The 19,920-nt window shown below is 40.6% G+C and overlaps 1 protein-coding gene and 1 pseudogene across 1 annotated transcript in view; one reads left to right on the top strand and one right to left on the bottom strand.

Annotated features, from left to right (window-relative positions):
• Positions 1 to 214: 214 nt before the first annotated feature.
• On the top strand, positions 215 to 1,136 carry LOC110457131 (annotated as a pseudogene).
• Positions 1,137 to 13,435: 12,299 nt separating this feature from the next.
• Positions 13,436 to 19,920, bottom strand: part of LOC110457130 (gastrin/cholecystokinin type B receptor-like) — a 52,574-nt gene continuing 46,089 nt past the window's right edge. Inside the window, exons 3-5 of the mRNA XM_021508241.1 lie at positions 15,347 to 16,062; positions 14,068 to 14,338; positions 13,436 to 13,728 (exon numbers count right to left, since the gene is read on the bottom strand). Of these exons, the coding sequence (XP_021363916.1) occupies positions 13,436 to 13,728; positions 14,068 to 14,338; positions 15,347 to 16,062 (1,280 nt within the window). The remainder of the gene's footprint in view (positions 13,729 to 14,067; positions 14,339 to 15,346; positions 16,063 to 19,920) is intronic.

The following is a 19,920-nucleotide window of genomic DNA, read 5'->3' as shown; positions in this document are numbered from 1 at the left end:
TATGCGGATACGTATAATCTCAATTTAGCTATGTAGAGCTCAATCAACCAATCGTTGATAACTACCCTGCTAAAGACAGATATCATACCTAAATATAAACCTTGGTTAACGTGGCGTGACAGCCGTCAAAAACCAGTTAAGTATATGTAGTATCACTTGCTTGAAGAGAAAGCAATTTCGATGCTCTGACACAGTTGATTGCACTTATGAGATCATGGCATCGATTGTACAACAAGTGGTAGGTAAGCCTACACAGCCTGGTGTGGTCAACCATGTTAGTTCTGTACTTGATATCGCTTTCGCCCACGACTGTACAGCTAGTATGAGTAGTTACATAGACACGGCCCGCAGGAACATACGGAACATCGTAGAGAAGATCGTCTCGTCCGAGAAGAGTGACGTCCAGCTGGCCCTGGTGGATTACAGGGACCACCCACAACAGGAGAACACGTTTGTGACTCGACCTCATGACTTCAGCACCTCCGTGTCCACCATGAGAAAGAGGCTAGAGGGGGAGATTACCCTGAGGCTGTAGCCGACTCTCTTCTTGAAGTACTCAAACTTAAGTGGAGGGAAAAGTCTACAAAAATGATTGTGCTGATAGCGGATGTCCCATCACTTGGTTTCCATCCTGAAGGGGACATGTTTCCCAACGGTTGTCCAGCAGGGCTTGACTCGATGACCATTGTCCGACAAATGACCGACTAACTTTATACTGCGTTGGCTGTTAACCTGCAATCGTTCCTTATAAGGAATTATTTACGGCCATTGCATCTCTGACTGTTGGACAATACGTGCCCCTTCTTGGAGCCAAAACACTTACTCAGATAATCATAGGTGGCGCTCAGGAAGAAATTTCTCTGGAGAGATAAATGGCGGAAGATGATCGAGAAGTTAAACAAGAAATGAAAGATGAACATGAAGTGGAAGAGGAAGACATTTCAAAGAAGATTACAGCAAAGTTAAAATCGAAAGGAGCGAGGAGTAATACGTTGATGCGAAATAGTTCCGCTTTAAAAAAGGCATCCGCGTTTTCCAAGGTATTATCCAAATGTAAGAGTACAAAGCAACCGAAACGAAAATTTAAGCTTGCAAAATCACCGCCACCCGTTGATTGTAAAGCGTGTCAAGCGTAAACAGGGTGCCCTGGTAAAGAAGGGAAGACCACGGAAACTATCAACGGCTATTGTGGCTGATAAAGAGGAAAAGGAGGAGAGCGAGGTTTATAAAGCCGTGGAGAGTACTATATCTCAAACACAGGTTTTAAGAATGGTGAGAAAATCTAAGGCAAGGAACAAGAAAAGGTGAATGGGAAACGTTGTGTGGTAAATAGCTCCATTAAGACTGATACATTGTAACCCAATGTGACATTCATGCACTCTAGTGTTGATGAATTAGGATATCTTACGTTGGTTTTGTTTCTTACTTACCACGAATGATTCATGTTATGAATATTCTGTTCGCATATATATATTGTCATAAGAGATCATTAGACAATTTGTACAATGCTTATTCTACATATTACACATTTTATTTCCTCCGTGAAATCATTGAAAGTTTCGAAAATCTAGTTTCAACTCTGAACAGTTTTGAATCCAATTAGTGCAGAATGGTAAATATGTTAATATTTTCTACTATGACGATTTAATTTAGCTTGGCCTAATTTGTTATGTTGCTGTCAACGAAACCTGACCCCTAACCCTTACCCGTACACTGGACGGCTCGGTGTTTAAGATATTGTACACGTAAACAGAATTGCCAGGGTCAATAAAAAAGGAAGGGGTCCAAGTCAAAATATCATTACAAATATTACATATGCATATAAAGATAAATCTTATGTTAGTAGATTATTTTTATTTTATTATATTTGTATATTTTCATTTGCACTGCAACCCACTATGTGAACATTACCAGCAGAAATGCATTTCATTTGAGAATGAAAGCAAAACCTCCCGTGACATAACACGTGGTTTACTTATGACGTCACAAATTAACCTCGTTCAATGAGAGTCTTGTCGCTTCGCTTCGGATAACATGGATAATGCCCCTGCGTCAAACACTCAAATGACTTCGGTTAATTATTGGCGCCAATTTTAGTTAAATAGGGTCGTTCCGCCAATGTCGTTTACAGGACGACGCATGTACAAAACGCAGTAAATAAATGAATTATTTAAGAACGAAGAAACCAAATAAAACAATTGTTCTATAGTGTAAATGTAAATATTTGGATTGAATGGCGTTTACAAACACTGCTGTTGTTCCGGAGAACGTCGTGATAAGTGACGTTCAACCACTCAGAAGCCGGGGATACCGGCACTGGGTCAGTATCTCAACATACCACTGTGGTATAACATTATAAGCGAATATTTTACTCTGTTTCCATATTCCCTTTTGAGCGATGATATGAAAGGATCCTTTTTAAGCAATTTATTTAAGGAATGATTTTTATTTTTTCAACATTTATGAGGTCATAACAACAATGGGTTTATGGACATATTGAATGAATCGCGTTAGCGATTCATGTAAAATATGTCCAAAAACCCATTGTTGTTATGACCTCATAAATGTTGAAAAAATAAATATCATTCCTTATATTTACATTGACGAATCCTTTCAGTGGATCGATATAACAACGAATAAAACAAATAAACAGGGTTTGTTCCTGCTTATACACGGGTGCAACGCAGTGGCGAGAACAGTGTTTTTTCGCGGGGAAATGTGACACTATCGTGAGAGATCTTAGCAACCGTCAACAACAATAACACAACAAAATGTAGTTCCATATTCAATGTTTATTTGTAGCACAGGACACGTGAATACGTGGATATTTCACAAAGCACAGTTCAATAATATTTTAAGATGTAAGAATTAAGCATCTAGGTCGGTCGTTCCGAGTGAGTAGTTTTTGTAGTGTATTACTACGCAGTGTGATCAGGTTACTATCAGTTCCCACGTGCTGAGATTCTATGAACACCTGTGTTATGCATTTATGAATGTAATTTTTGTCAATGGGTCTAAGCATACAGAATGTAAATATATATTTATGTATTATGTTACAAAATTAGGTATATGAGTAAGTTCATATTGTTTTTTAATTTAATCAATTGATTGAATAAATGTATTAAATACATCTTTTTTCATGTTGTGATAAGACTGTTATAAAGGTCTTTTAACAAATATTTGTTTCGCTGTAATTGGATGCATTTGTTATTGTTTCATATAAAATATGTTGATATTGTTCCGAAAACAAAATGTTTACGTGGGAAAAAAACGTTTTTGTATTATACATGTATCGCTCTTCATGGTCCTGCCCTTAGTGGTCTTTTGTTTTCTTTTGCAGGGAGTTGCCCACTTAACTGTTAGTGTACATTGATCTATAACATTTTAAAGATTCTTGGTACTACGACCCCGTTTTCTGGTATTCTGGACACTGTATTCAAACGCTATATAATCATAACTCATATTTATATTTCGAAGATAAAAGGTTTTTTTTGTGTGAAATATTTACGACGTGTCAAGCCATTATGTATAAATTAGTTTTCTTCTGTCCATTGCCTATTACGGACAGAAGTTGAAAATGAGTCAATAATTGTATTGACCAAAATATTATTCCCCAAAAGAATCAATAAGACATGCACAAGTTATGGTACGTAGCATGTGAAACACTGAAAACTCGCAGGCACCTGTGGTGATGAACGGATATCTGTACTGTTCATTAACATTTATCTGTTGCTGCATATTTATTGAACTACTAAAGTATATTGTATACAGTTAAGCTTTTATAAACCCTATCAGTTAAATCCAAGGAAGTGGAAGTGCCCGACACCTTGCTTCGGAAGGTAAGTGGGTCTATCTTGTAGGACCCATTAACGCGTTAAACGTCCACTTTGCGTTTTCCTTCAGGTTGGTACATGTAAATATATCGATTGTATACAGAATGTTGTTTGTGCCTTCCGATCACTTACGTACGGTACGTACTTTCTAATCTTCATCGGAAGAATGGGCATTTAAGTGTATGTACTCTAAGATGTAAACAATGTACTTGATCTTCATTTTCGTAGATATGTGAGATTCTATGAGCCACTGCGCTATATCAAGATGGCTTCCTTGATCTGATGATTGGCCCTCTCTCTCTCTTCTACTACTACCACTACTAGTTCGAACCTATCCAAGTCAATTATAGGATATTGATGTGAAGGACCAGGATATTCCGGTTCGTCTTGTAGGGTTTCATGGCTATTGATATGCCCTGGTCACGATATATCCGCTGAATGGTTTCAAATAATCCCTTTATATAAGAGTTGACCACCTGACCTTTAGTTTTGATTTCTTCCTCATGTGTGAATGTAATGCTGTATCTGGACTCTGAGGTTCAAATGCTCAGGTAAATCCTTCTGTGATCCTTTCTTCATTATCTATGGTTTTGTCGTCAACACATCGATTCCACAAGCTTAACGTGTACATTATTGGGGACAGTCGCTGCACAAACTGACCATGATAAACGACAGGTACTGTCAACAGCTGTGCAGAAGCGTTGCAGATAGACGGAATCTTGGACGAAGTTGAAGTCTGTTGTTGTCACGACAAATTCAAGCAGATCCATAATCATTTTTTTAATGAAGATTTTCAGAATACGTGTCAGAACGTTACACATCATACTTTCATTGATTTTGGCAAACGAACCTGTTTGTTTACTATATTGAGTCTCCCAGACCAAGTCGGTGATATTGACAGAGTAGCAATGTCCTGGTATGTTATCATGTCGCCGGTGAAGATTTCTTTACCGACCATCTATTCAGAGACATTCGGTTGAATTGAATAAATGATTCCGAATGTTACCAATATTCGTATGTGAGGACACTGATCTAATCGTTATCGAGGGAATACAAGAATCATTTCTCCAACACCTTAAAATTAAAACGTTTTGTATCCTTCAAAATAAGGACATGCATTTTAAGTGAAGGTATTATACAAATGTATGAAATAACAAAAGAAACTATGCTACTTATACTAATTGTTAAAACAGTATTTGTTTAGGGATCTTATTTCTAAATTGTAATACCTCATTGCTTCTATTTCTGGATGTGTTTACTGCTCTTCATATGTTTATTTGCTTGACTTCCAAACACTGTTAAATGTATTTCCACCGAACATCGTCTCCCGCGTACCTATAATGTATACAGTTGTCGGATCACACAACGTTAAACTGTGTACTGTGAATATAGTAGATCGATACAGAGAGAGAAAAGTGTATACCATTACATTCAGGGCTTCGCTTAAGGTGTCCAACTTCTCAGGTTATGTTAAGAGGACATCAAAGATCAAACAAAGTGTTACAGAGAAAACATCGTAAGCGTGTTCGAATTTCAAGGTTGAAATATCTATGTTGAGTTCAATGGCCAGACTTCCCAGCAGAAAGATGGGGACAGACTGTGCCCCTCTCGTCGTCAAGGTATTTTTTTGTGTTTTTTTTTTGTTTTTTTTTGTATTAGGCTGAATGTATCTAATGTGCTGTCTTTAAATATTAAGAAATTCATTTTCCACTTTTATAGTACATGTATGTACCCTCTTGACTTGAAATCAAAGACACTACAGGCTACTCTATATCAGCTTCTTTCATCTTAATTTACGACATAACCAGTCGAACGTTTTTTCTCCAAATTTGAAAATCCCGAGGGTGGAATTTCCAAATCCTACACCCCTGGGCATGAAAGAGTATTTTTCTCTCATTCCCATTTTGAAAATATCAACTTTTCCCCTGAGCTTTTTTGACGAAAACTAATCTGTCAGCGAGATTTACCATACCCCATATATTTGCTTTGAAAAAATAATCTCACCTTTATAACTTGTACGGTCTATGAATTGTAAAAGGTTTTATTTCCATCACGTCCCCTTTTCTGCATTGCTGCATCGGACTTTTCATAATTTGTGACGTCATTTCATTGTTGAGCAATTGTGACGTCACGTCACGTGAAACTTGGTGAAAGATTAATAGAATCTCTATCACGCTTTTCTTACCCTGGGCAGCTCTATCTTACACACACGGAAATGAGAGAAATTTTATCATAGATAGTTACTATGAATATATGTATATCATTTACAACATGGTTGTCTGTTTCTGTTATCTTACTGTGTTATTGTTATCATTGTTATTAATTATGCAATTGGATTCTCGGGATCTATTGAGTAACATTAAAAATGACGATATCAATAATAAAATCAACCCCGAACATTACACCCGGGACACGTTAATGGTGTTTTGTTCTATAAAACGTGAAATGGTGTAGGAATTTAAAAAATGTATTAATTTTGATTCACAGTTATGCGCTATCTCGCGTCAAAATATTTCCTAAAGTGCCATAGTGTAATGTTACCAGTTCAATTCTATAAAATGATAAGGTAGGGCAACCGCTGATATTTGGACAATGTTTATACTATAAAACTGATACAGGCTATATAAAGTTCAATGCTTTTTTTTAAAGTTGCAATAAATGGGATTTTTAGAAGACTGAATATTGTTTCCTTCAACTTGTGTTCTTTTTCAAACAACGAAAAAAAAAATATTTGCGCATCCATTTATTGTTCTTCTTGAAGAGTTTAATTTGCATTGAGTCTCTTGCGACCGTTTATAAAGTTTTTCTACGAGTTCAAAAAGGTCATTACAGTAACACAACAAGTACAACGACTCATTTGTCATTATTTTTTATCAATCACATCTGTGGCAGTGTTGGTTCTATCTCTAGAACAATTCAGGGCTTCGTCTTACAAAGATAGCATTCTGACTCAAAATTGATACCACATCATCATCGACCAAATACGAAATCCTTACGCAAAACGTCTTATTTTTCCAGATTTCCATCTTTTTACTCCCTGATCGAGTGGGGCTGGCCCTCTCCGCATTTTTGTTGTATAGAGACACATTTTGTCTCACTTTTTTATTTTAGACTTTTTTAACAAGAAATTGTAGAAAAGCTGCTGGACACCAGACAGTTTGATGAATATCACTAACAGTCAAACAGCTAAGAGGTAACAGCTCCTACACACTTGAATTTATTCTTTGAATGTAAATGACATTAATTTTATCGTTCAGAATATTTTGCTCCTGCTCAATTTGCTCACATGTTGCACTGTTGTCACTAAATAGCATTCTTAAATGTCAAAAACTGTGTAGATAGAGATTACAGTAAAAACTTACAGTAGATTTACCTTGTTTGTACATGTCGTGTTTTTTTTTAAATATTTGATTTGACAATACTCTTCTGGATAACATATTAACTGTCTTTTGGGTTAAAGTGTCAATCGTAGACCGTCTTTAATTAAAAAATACTTCAAAATTTAAATATCTAGTTGAGAGTACTTGTCAAAGAAATTATTACCATTGAGTCTGCTGCTAAGACAAACTTCACCATAACGCTGGTTTTCTGGTTGTTGTCACATATTTGTTTTATACGAGTCAAAGATGTAAAGGAGAGTTTCATATCAAATTATTGAACGATTTTAGTAAATTCAAAATAACATAGACAGGAATGTAATATTCTATTTTTCACTTAACATTCATAATTTGAAAAACCCCACCTAAAATACAATTAGTATCAACTGATTCTATATAGGTCAAAACCAAAGCACTCCAATCATAGTATAGTTGTAAGTAAGGAAACAAAACAAACCGTATTATGTGGTGTCAGTGTAATTGGAAAAAACAACCACGTTTACATTTGGAGAAAAGTGAGTGAAGTCAACAACCCCTTTACCGGTGTCACTGCAGGTAGGGCGTCAGAATTGTACCTGTTGCCCCCATTGCATGATCGTAAGAGGCGACTTAATTAGGGATCTTATCCTTTCTCTTTTTTCTAAACAACTTTCTTCTTCCTAATGTCTCCATTGACAATGCCTCACTTTTGGCCTTTAGTTGAGCGTTCGCACTTGTGAGGAATGCTTTGGGTTCTGTCCCCTGACCGAGACATACAAGAGTCTGTAAAAATGGTAGTTTCAACTCCTGCTTTACGCTCAGCAATTTAGGAGTGGGACGACTAGTTCGCCCGTTGTCAGTATATTGTGACCGGATTGGGTGTCCTGCTGGGTGTCTTCGGCAGTATGTTTCAGTGAGGTAGCACTATAAAGTTGGCATCAGTCCCGCACTATCACAAGGAGACAAATCACAGCCTCCCAAAACACACACGCATACACTACACGCATGCATCTTGCACACAGGGGAGGCCGTCCTTAAATGACCATAGCTGTTGGTAGGACGTTAAGCAATTCTAAACCAAACCAAAATCTTTACCGTAAATAAGCTTTGACCCAAATCAGTACTTATGTACAGGGGTTAACGTTACCAACGTGGGTACATATGTACCTACTAAAGTAGCCGGGTTACGCTACTGGGTGGTGTTGAAAATGCACCAATATCGACATTGACTATTGTAACCCTTCGAAGTGTTACACCAGTGATAGCACTTGCATCCACTAGCTTTACAGGGTTACACAGATGGTGGGGGTAACATACTGTACATGCACTATAATGATTGTTACAAGGACGTAGTTACAATGACGTATGCTGAGGAACGATGAAAAGAACGTTGTCCAGTGTGTCACGGAGTAGTTAGATAACAATTATACACTCTGTAGGTAACGTTAGAATAGGAAAATATAGCAATACCTCTGTGAAAAGCCAAGCCGTCCAAGACAAGTCAAACAAGGCTTACTTTTCAACACTTGCAAAACGGAGGAGGCTTTTGGAAAAGTGTTGCACGTGGATTTTTCGAAAATAAAACATGCACGCACATGATTTATTTCCATTATTTCCTGGCTAATAACCATTAAAATGAGTCGTTGCAACGTCGGGGTGAGAGATGTGTACTTCAGCAACACCTAAATGTGAAAAAAACTGCAACTTCCTTTGCTTAATTCAAAATGCAAGTAGTATGTAAAAATAAAGCATAAGCACGTTTGTTAGCACAATGGCCAATAATTTCAACATTAAACTGATGAACATACACCGTTGCAAAGCGATTTAAGAGCGATCAAATAATATTGTCTCGTTTGTTATTATTACCAACAATTCAAATCATTATTACTCTGATTTGCAAAAAAAAGCTACACTGATCTGTTGGCGGCAAAACATTTCCAATTAAATGTAATTGGTATTCATGCCATCAGCGCCTCTTCGTTTGATGTGGTGCAATAGTGACGCATAGAGAGTCGGTTAACACTACATCACAGAACGTAAGCTTACTTCTCACAATCCAACCTGCCTGGATCAATACGCAGAAATCAATTATATGCAATGAATTCATGGATGGTACATTAGCTGATCTTCCTATGATGTGGGATTATAGATATATAAAAAAAAAAATTAGTCACAAATATTTAATATTAATAATAAATGAAGAAATATCAAAGAAACAAAATTTGTATATAATGTAATTCCTTGTTGTGTATTTTTTAAACATAACATGATAGAAGCAAAATCCCATCATGTCTTGACTGTCCCGTAGTGTTGTGTGTCCCGTAGTGTTGTGTGTCCCATAGTTTAGCGTGTCCCGTAGTGTTGTGTGTCCCGTCGTGTAGCGTATCTTGTAGTGTTGTGTGTACCGTAGTGTTGCGTGTCCCGTAGTGTTGTATGCCCCGTAGTGTTGTATGTCCCGTAATGTTGTGTGTACCGTAGTGTTGTATGTCCCGTAGTGGTGTATGTCCCGTAGTGTTGTATGTCCCGTGTGTTGTATATCCCGTAGTGTTGTATGTCCCGTAGCGTAGCGTGTCCCGTAGTGTTGTATGTCCCGTAGCGTAGCGTGTCCCGTAGTGTTGTATGTCCCTATGTCCCGTAGTGTTGTGTATCCCGTAGTGTTGTGTGTCCCGTAGTGGTGTATGTCCCGTAGTGTAGCGTGTCCCGTAATTTTGTATGTCCCTTAGTGTTGTATGTCCCGTAGTGTTGCGTGTCCCGTAGTGTTGTGTGTCCCGTAGCGGTGTGTGCCCCGTAGTGTTGTGTCCCGTAGTGTTGTATGTCCCCCGTAGTGTTGTGTGTCCCGTACTGTAGCGCGTCCCGTAGTGTTGTGTGTCCCGTAGTGGTGTATGTCCCGTAGTGTTGTATGTCCCGTGTGTTGTATATCCCGTAGTGTTGTATGTCCCGTAGGGTAGCGTGTCCCGTAGTGTAGCTGTCCCGTAGTGTTGTGTATCCCGAAGTGTTGTATGTCCCGTAGTGTTGTTTGTATGTCCCGTAGTGTAGCGTGTCCCGTATTGTTGTATGTCCCGTAGGGTAGCGTGTCCCGTAGTGTAGCTGTCCCGTAGTGTCGTGTATCCCGTAGTGTTGTATGTCCCGTAGGGTAGCGTGTCCCGTAGTGTAGCTGTCCCGTAGTGTTGTGTATCCCGTAGTGTTGTGTGTCCCGTAGTGTAGCGTGCCCCGTAGTGTTGAATGTCCCGTAGTGTAGCGTGTCCCGTAGTGTAACTGTCCCGTAGTGTTGTGTATCCCGTAGTGTTGTGTGTCCCGTAGTGTTGAGTGTCACATAATTCTTTGATATGTCCCGTAGTGTTGTGTGTCCTGTAGTTTAGCGTGTCCCGTAGTGTTGTGTGTCCCGCAGGGTTGTGTGTCCCGTAGTGTTGTATGTCCCCCGTAGTGTTGTGTGTCCCGTACTGTAGCGCGTCCCGTAGTGTTGTGTGTCCCGTAGTGTCGCGTGTACCGTAGTGTAGCGTGCCCCGTAGGGTTGTATGTCCCGTAGTGTTGTATGTTCCGTAGTGGTGTGTGTCCCGTAGTGTTTCGTCCCGTAGTGTTGTATGTCCCGTAGTATTGTGTGTCCCGTAGTGTTGTAGTGTTGTATGTCCCGTAGTGTTGCGTGTCCCGTAGTGTTGTGTGCCCCGTAGTGTAGCGTGTCCCGTAGTGTTGTGTGCCCCGTAGGGTTGTGTGTCCTGTAGTGTAGCGTGTACCGTAGTGTTGTGTGTCCCGTAGTGGTGTATGTCCCGTAGTGTTGTGTGTCCTGTAGTGTTGCGTGTCCCGTAGTGTTGTATGCCCCGTAGTGTTGTATGTCCCGTAATGTTGTGTGTACCGTAGTGTTGTATGTCCCGTAGTGTTATGTGTCCCGTAGTGCCGTAGTGTTGTGTGCCCCGTAGTGCTGTATGTCCCGTAGTGGAGCGTGTCCCGTAGTGTTGTGTTCCCCGTAGTGTTGTATGTCCCGTAGTATTGTGTGTCCCGTAGTGTTGTAGTGTTGTATGTCCCGTAGTGTTGCGTGTCCCGTAGTGTTGTGTGTCCCGTTGTGTTGTATGTCCCGTAGCGTAGCGTGTCCCGTAGTGTTGTATGTCCCGTAATGTTGTGTGTACCGTAGTGTTGTATGTCCCGTAGTGGTGTATGTCCCGTAGTGTAGCGTGTCCCGTAATTTTGTATGTCCCTTAGTGTTGTATGTCCCGTAGTGTGGTGTATCCCGTAGTGTTGTATGTCCCGTAGGGTAGCGTGTCCCGTAGTGTAGCTGTCCCGTAGTGTCGTGTATCCCGTAGTGTTGTATGTCCCTTAGTGTTGTATGTCCCGTAGTGTTATGTGTCCCGTAGTGTTATGTCCCGTAGTGTTGTGTGTCCCGTAGTGTAGCGTATCTTGTAGTGTTGTGTGTCCCGTAGTGTTGCGTGTCCCGTAGTGTTGTATGTCCCTTAGTGTTGTATGTCCCGTAGTGTTGTGTATCCCGTAGTGTTGTGTGTCCCGTAGGGTTGTGTGTCGTAGTGTAGCGTGTCCCGTAGTGTAGCGTGCCCCGTAGTGTTGTATGTCCCGTAGGGTTGTATGTCCCGTAGTGTTGTGTGGCCCGTAGTGTTGTGTGTCCCGTAGTGTTGCGTGTCCCGTAGTGTTGTGTGTCCCGTAATGTTGTGTGTCCCGTAGTGTTGTATGTCCCGTGGTGTTGTGTGTCCTGTAGTGTCGCGTGTCCCGCAGTGTTGTGTGTCCCGTAGTGTAGCGCGTCCCGTAGTGTTGTGTGTCCCGTAGTGTAGGGTGTACCGTAGTGTAGCGTGCCCCGTAGGGTTGTATGTCTCGTAGTGTTGTATGTCCCGTAGGGTTGTATGTCCCGTAGTGTTGTATGTTCCGTAGTGGTGTGTGTCCCGTAGTGTAGCGTGTCTTGTAGTGTTGTGTGTCCCGTAGGGTTGTATGTCCCGTAGTGTTGTATGTTCCGTAGTGGTGTGTGTCCCGTAGTGTAGCGTGTCCCGTAGTGTAGCGTGCCCCGTAGTGTTGTATGTCTCGTAGTGTTGTATGTCCCGTAGTGTTGTGTGATCCGTAGTGTTGTGTGTCCTGTAGTGTAGCGTGCCCCGTAGTGTTGTATGTCCCGTAGCGTTGTATGTCCCATAGTGTTGTGTGTCCCATAGTGTTGTGTGTCCCGTAGTGTTGTGTGTCCCGTAGTGTAGCGTGTCTCGTAGTGTTGTGTGTCCCGTAGTGTTGTGTGTCCCGTAGTGTTGTATGTCCCGTAGTGTTGTGTGTCCCGTAATGTTGTGTGTCCCGTAGTGTTGTATGTCCCGTAGTGTTGTGTATCCCGTAGTGTTGTATGTCCCGTAGTATTGTGTGTCCCGTAGTGTTGTGTGTCCCATAGTGTTGTGTGTCCCGTAGTGTTGTGTGTCCCATAGTGTAGCGTGTCCCGTAGTGTTGTACGTTGCGTTGTGATGTATGCCCCGTGGTGTTGTGTGTTATGTAGTGTTGTGTGTCCCGTAGTGTTGAGTGTCACATAATTCTTTGATATGTCCCGTAGTGTTGTGTGTCCTTAGTGTTTTGTTTCCCGTGGTGTTGTGTGTTACGCAATGTTATACACAGATACAAAGATTATGTGATCCGTAGTTTTAGGTGTCCCGTTGTGATTTTCGTGTTACGACCCTGTTGTGTTTTCGTAGTATAATGTTTACGACACTGCTGTATTCCCGAAGTGTAATGTTTACGACACTGCTGTATTCCCGAAGTGTAATGTTTACGACACTGCTGTATTCCCGAAGCGTAATGTTTACAACACTGCTGTATTCCCGAAGTGTAATGTTTACGACACTGCTGTTTTCCCGTAGTGTAATGTTTACGACCCTGCTGTGTTCCCGTAGTGTAGTGTTTACGGCCCTGCTGTGGTCCCGTAATGTAATGTTTACGGCCCTGCTGTGTTCCCGTAGTGTAATGTTTACGGCCCTGCTGTGTTTTCGTAGTGTAATGTTTACGACCCTGCTGTGTTCCCGTAGTGTAATGTTTACGGCCCTGCTGTGTTCCCGAAGTGTACTGTTTACGGCCCTGCTGTGCTCCCGTAGTGTAATGTTTACGGCCCTGCTGTGTTCCCGTAGTGTAATGTTTACGACCCTGTTGTGTTCCCAAAGTGTAATGTTTACGACCCTGCTGTGTTCCCGATGTGTACTGTTTACGGCCCTGCTGTGTTCCAGTAGTGTAATGTTTACGGCCCTGCTGTGTTCCCATGGTGTAATGTTTACGGCCCTGCTATGTTCCCTAAGTGTAATGTTTACGACCCTGCTGTGTTGCCGAAGTGTACTGTTTACGACCCTGCTGTGTTCCCGTAGTGTAATGTTTACGGCCCTGCTGTGTTCCCGTAGTGTAATGTTTACGACCCTGCTGTGTTGCCGAAGTGTACTGTTTACGACCCTGCTGTGTTCCCGTAAAGTAATGTCTAAGACCCTGCTGTGTTCCAGCTGTGTCATGTCTGCGACCATGCTGTGTTCCCGTAAAACCGTAGTGTAATGTGTACTGCCCTGCTGTGTTCCCGTAGTGTAATGTATATGACCCTGCCGTGTTATGCATCGAATTCATCACAGTTTACATATTCAATCAGTCACTCACTCTCTCGGAACTGTTGGCAGCTTCATTCAATTAACCATGTGATATAATAAAGTACACTGTTAACGACGTTAGCAACTCTTTAAGGGGTCGCTACAAGTCCCATTTCTGATTCACCGGGAAAATATATAATAGATATACATACGATCATGACATGTTTATGCTTGTAAGATAAATCTGTCAGGATGTTTCATAAAAATAATTCCTCATTAACCAGACCGATATGATAAAATCATCTATCGACCGCCATCGTCAGCAGAGATCATTGTGGGGTATTCTGTTTTTACGGTACTTCCGTTGTTTAGAATTGTTAAAAATTCGTTGGTGCACATCGCCCTCGTTGCCACTACTTTCGTTAATCTCCGCAATCACAGACCTCCTGTAATCAAACGCTGGTAGAGGCTGCTTTGTCACTGGACTACCATTCATACCTTCGAACCGTGGAGAGTTATTTCCGGAAGACGAGGAGGATCGTCTCCTCGACCGGATACTAGCGGATCGGATAGAACTTCTGTGGAACGACCGGAATGGTGTCGATTTGTTGAATGTCAGATAGCCCTTAAATTTAATGAGAAAAGTAGATTAAAACATGTCTCTATATACATATCAAACGATCAGTATAAACGTGACGAGAATAGGCTCGAACAGGAAGTCATGAAATCAAAATACCAGGAAAGGGTAATAAACATGAAAAAGGTGAACACAAACGAAGCTTAAATATCACTCGATCAGTAATTACTACATATATTTTAATGGCTGCGGATATTATCTTATTCTGCTCTACAATTTTTATGGCAAATCAATTAGTATAGTATCTCCACGCGTCCAACATATTCAGATTGCTCTAGTCAACAGTCATGGTGGTCATGCTGCGCAATGAAAAACAAATTCGTTTTTAACGAAGAAGACCAGGATTCGATTCTGTGTTATGGCGTTAAAAAGGTGTAAGTCAACTGTCCGGCTACAGGCGTTCTTTCCCGTTGCATTTTCTTTACCCTACATACTTGAAAATACTTTAAACTTTCAACAGACTTTTTGTATAATTTACACTTTTATGCCATTCAGTTACACTGTCTACATAAACGTGTACTTTAATCTTTCTACATCCTACATGCTTCTTCTAATTCGCATTATATATTAAAACATCCTATACTTATATATACTTTCTGTAGTCTGTCTTTATTTCTATACACTTGGATATACTTTCTAATTTCTATAATGTGAGTAAAGCGTATCAATGAAGGTACCGTACGTTCCTGATTACACGTTAGCTGGGCTAATTCAAGCAACAACTGGTTAACCCGTTGTCAGTATAATAGGACCGGGTGAACTATTAGTCTGGGTATGGTATTTCAGTGAGGTAGCACTCTTAGTCGACATCAGATCTACGCTATTACATGGAGGCAGACACATTTGTACAACAACATACCCTCTCTCCGGCACATACACACATCCACGCATACATAACACACACAGAGGCACGCCCTTATATACATTGTCGCTAAGCTGTAAATAGGACATTAAAAAAAATAAAACCAAAGCAAAACCAATTCCCCCGTAGCTCACCTGTCCGAATCCACCTTTGTACGGTTCCTTCTTCACACTTCTGATTATACACCTCATGACGTAATGTCTGAAGGATTTGTGTAGAAAACAGTATAGGATAGGATTGGTGACACAATGTACGTGACCTATGAGCAGCATGTACGGACTGAGGCGCTCGGCCGCGCGCACATCCATGCTGAAGTCCAAGTACGTGTTGATCACAAAGTATGGCGTCCAACACGCTATAAACACTATAGCGATGGTAATACACAGTTTTGCCAGTCGGCGTCTGTTTCTGGTTATATTTCGAAGGCTTCTTTCCCGCTCGCTATCTGTCCTTTTACCCCTTCCGGACTTTCGGGTGTCGTCACTGAGTTTCCGGTCAGGGACCCATAAACGTTTGCCCATTAGGAGATACGCTACGAGGATGGTTGTTCCTGGAATGATACAGATGATGAAAAGAAGTGTGACGTCATAAACTTGTCTGCTGGCGATATTAACCCACTCCTCCATACAATACGTCATCACGGTTCCGAGCAGAATATCATGTGACACTGTGATGCGGACGAATAATATAGGTACGGACAGCAGGAAGGACACACACCAGATGACGATGATGACGATACGGACATATTTGGTGGTACGGACGTTTCGGAACTTCATGGGATGTCTGATGGCAAGACACCGGTCGATACTCATAGTGGTGATGGTAAGGGTACTGGCGGTGACGGACACACCTAAAAACAACAATACATGGAGTAATAACGGAACATAACGGAACAGGGTACTGGCGGCGACGGACACACCTACAAAACAACAGAATAGGGAGTAATAACGGAACATAACGGAACAGGGTACTGGCGTTGACGGACACACCTGAAAAAAAACAATAATACAGGTAGTTATAACGGAACATAACGGAACAGGGTACTGGCGGTGACGAACACACCTAAAAAACAATAATACAGGTAGTTATAACGGAACATAACGGAACAGGGTACTGGCGGTGACGGACGCACCTAAAAAAACAAAAAAAACAGCGATATTTCTAAACATTTTGTACAGGTTGGTAAGTATGGATTATGAAAAGTTCTTTTTTACATAACCAATACAATTTCCTATGTGACGATGCCACCTTCATCAGACAAAGGTGTAAAATGTGTACGAGTTGTCCACAAAATCTATGTCGATTTCGGCTACGCTGTAAGCGAATATACAATAGTTGTTATATATGAACCGAAATGACTCGATCCATCTACGTTTTGTTTAATACTTGGTCATAGATGTGCGAGAGGCTTTGAGCCCCCTCGTCTCTGTTAAGTACTGGCCCACTTCGGCGTATCCAGATGGCCTCATTTATCTGCTGCTTGAACAGATTGCTCTCTCTGTCCAAAACTTTGGATTTATCCTTGTCAGTCACATGATTTTTCTGTGTGGCATGGTCTGGGATTGTCGATCTATTTATCTGGGACTCCGACTGCTTCCTTTCTGATCTTGTGAATATCCTACCTTCTGGGGTTTATGTATATTAATCGTGTTCACCAAGGCGGGCCCTAAAACGCCTTCCAGCCTCTCCAGTATACGACGCGCGCAGTTATTGCATCCGATTTTGTATACACATTCTGTGACGGTTTTTTCAGGTGTTTTATCCTTTGGGTGTACTTGGATATTGCGAAGCGTCTTGTGTGGCTTCATGGCTGTTGCTATGCCATGACCGCCTGGACGGTTTCGGATATACCCTTTATATACGGGATGACCACTTAACTTTTGGTTTTGTTATCATCCTTGATTGGTCTTTTCTTGTTCTTATCCTTACTTTGTACACGTTTTAGGGCCCATTCCAGATATGTACATGCTCTCATTACCCTAGCGATGTGATTCTGCTCTTGTGTTTTGTCCTGTTGTTCTGTGACTATTGTATCTCACCTGTTTAGCAATGTGCGTACGACGCCTAACTTCTGGTGCAAAGGATGGTGAGATTTGAAGTTCAGGAATTGGTCCGTATGGGTCCTTTTTCTATAGACCAATACCTTCACGGTTCCGTCTTCTTTCTTAAACCAATATAGTGTCTAGGCATGGTGCCGTTGGTGTTAATTTGATGTTGTTAGTGGCATCTATGGTGTGGATATGTGTGGTCAAATCCTTATTTGACCCCTTCTTGATTATCTCAAGTATGTCGTCAATATAACGTTTCCATAAGCTAGGCTTGCATTCTATGGGGGCAGTGGCTATTGATTCTTGCTCCAGATGTTCCATGAACAAGTTGGCCACAATGGGAGACACTGGATGACCCATAAAATAGCCGAAGCGTTGTTGATAGATGTTGTTTCGGAAAATAAAATATGTTGTTGTCAGCAAGAATTCCAGCAAATCCATGATGTCCTAAATCTGGATGTTTGCGCCAGGATCTGTCTAAATCTAAGCGTTTCCGAATGATTCTTAGTGCGTCGTCAACTGGTTTCTTTCACCAGATCAGAAAGGAAGCAGTCGGAGTCCCAGATAAATAGATCGGCAATCAAAGACCATGCCGCACAGAAAAACCATGTGATTGACTGGGATAAATCCAAAGTTTTGGACAGAGAGAGAGCAATCTGTTCAAGCGGCAGATAAAGGAAGCCATCTGGATACACCGAAGTGGGCCAGTTCTAAACAGAGACGAGGGGCCTCAAAGCCTCTCGCACATCTATGACCAAGTATTAAACAAAGCGTAGATGGATCGAGTCATTTTGGTACTTATATAACAAGTATTGTAAATACGCTTACAGCGTAGCCGAAATCGACATCGGTTCTGTGGACAACTCGTACACATTTTACACCTTTGTGTGCATACGCTTCATTGGTCATTTGTCTGATGAAGGTGACAGTGTACATATTGTACTAGTCATCGAAACGTCACATAGGAAATTGTATTGGTTGTGTAAAAAAGAACCTTTCATAAACAATACAGGGAGTTATAACGGTACCTATAACACCGAAAAAAAGGACAGTCAAATTTCCTTAGTCAATAAAGCAGCCGTGAGGTTCAATCCTGATTGTTGCAGCTTAAGATGTTCATTCCTTATATTTCTTAGATAACGTATTTTAGTTTGCAATATTATGTTCAAGGAATGGTGTCTATAATGCCCTTTTTGGGCCCCGGTATATTCGGTTTCTGGGTGTACCAAAAGTGGTATGGTAAATCACAAATATAGTTTGCTGTTTTTAAAATGAGCTTAAAAACCAAAATAAAACCAAAATAATACCATTTCTGTTTTTGAAAACATGTATAAATTAGACAAGCATATGTAACGGAATGAAAAATGACAGAAATCCAATCGTCACTTAAAGATTGTTATATAAACGAAAGAATAACTTAGGGGGGTCTTTTCGGTCATTTTCAATTGAAAAGTAATTTGTTTTCTCAATAATTTCCTTTCTAATTTCGCTTTGATAGATTACATGTATGTGGAAGTGATGCGGCGCTGAACGGACTTGATTGTTTCCGTGGAAACGCTTATGTTTCCATCGACTGCAATATTACGTTATTTTCAGAAGCATATATACTCGGAAATGTTTAATTAAAGTGGTCATTTCAGTACAATGTAGGTGATAACGATTCCAAGAACATTTTGTTTGAAACAGATTCCATGTCTAATCGGTCAGATTAGCATCGCTAGCAAACGACGTTGACATGGGCTCGGTTTCGTGATTTTGAGTAATGGATGACATCACTGAAGAACCACAACACTTAAAAAGGTATGTATATACATTCTTAAACCTTGTTGATACCCTCGACTTTTACAAGGTTTTATAAATGCTGAATTTTAGTGTTGTGGTTATTCACTGATGTTATGCATAACTCAAAATCTCGAAACCGAGCCCCTGTGTGATGACGTTGACAAACTTGTTAATTTCGTATCTAGAATGGCGCTTACAATAATTTTGTGGTACCTACACATCTTGTAATAAATGTTATTGTCATAATTTTTCAAGTTGTTTTATTTTATGTGATGACCTACATTGCTAAATTCTAACGAACCCAGACAGTTCTCTGACTATAGGCCTATTGATATCGGTTTGTTTGTTTACCTTGTACCAGTTGTATTCCTACACTGGCCGTACCACTGTAAATTCTAGTATACAATCTCATATACTGTAATTTGGTTTACTAACGACATATAGGCAAATGCAACACGGAATGTAAATATAGCTTAATATTATTTGGTCTGTTCCCATGTAGGAACAACAAGGTCATTCTTTAACTGTTTGCTTGCTGAATCCCGCCCGACCCACTGAAAATCGAATCTACTGTAAAAATTTCTTAAAATGTTAACTTTTTTTAACTCAATTTTTCTGAGAATTAACGCTTACATACTTGCCCACTAAGCAAAATAAGCAAACAATAGTTATAAGGATGGCCCAGTTGGTTAAATACACTAACTTTAACCGACGTTACGTTAGACCATCAATTAGAATGCTGAATTAGAAAGTGAGCGTAACCCTTTGATATCGAGGATGAATTCTGCCTAGCTGAAACAAAACGACTTGATGACACATTAGTCAGAGGATGTACTTTATATAAGCTCGCTCGGCACTTACAATATTTCTTTGAATAA

Source organism: Mizuhopecten yessoensis, unplaced genomic scaffold, assembly GCF_002113885.1.
Source record: "Mizuhopecten yessoensis strain PY_sf001 unplaced genomic scaffold, ASM211388v2 scaffold9025, whole genome shotgun sequence".
Lineage (NCBI taxonomy): Eukaryota > Metazoa > Mollusca > Bivalvia > Pectinida > Pectinidae > Mizuhopecten > Mizuhopecten yessoensis.
Note: the sequence above shows the minus strand (reverse complement) of the source record. Positions and strands in the feature narration are given on the sequence as shown.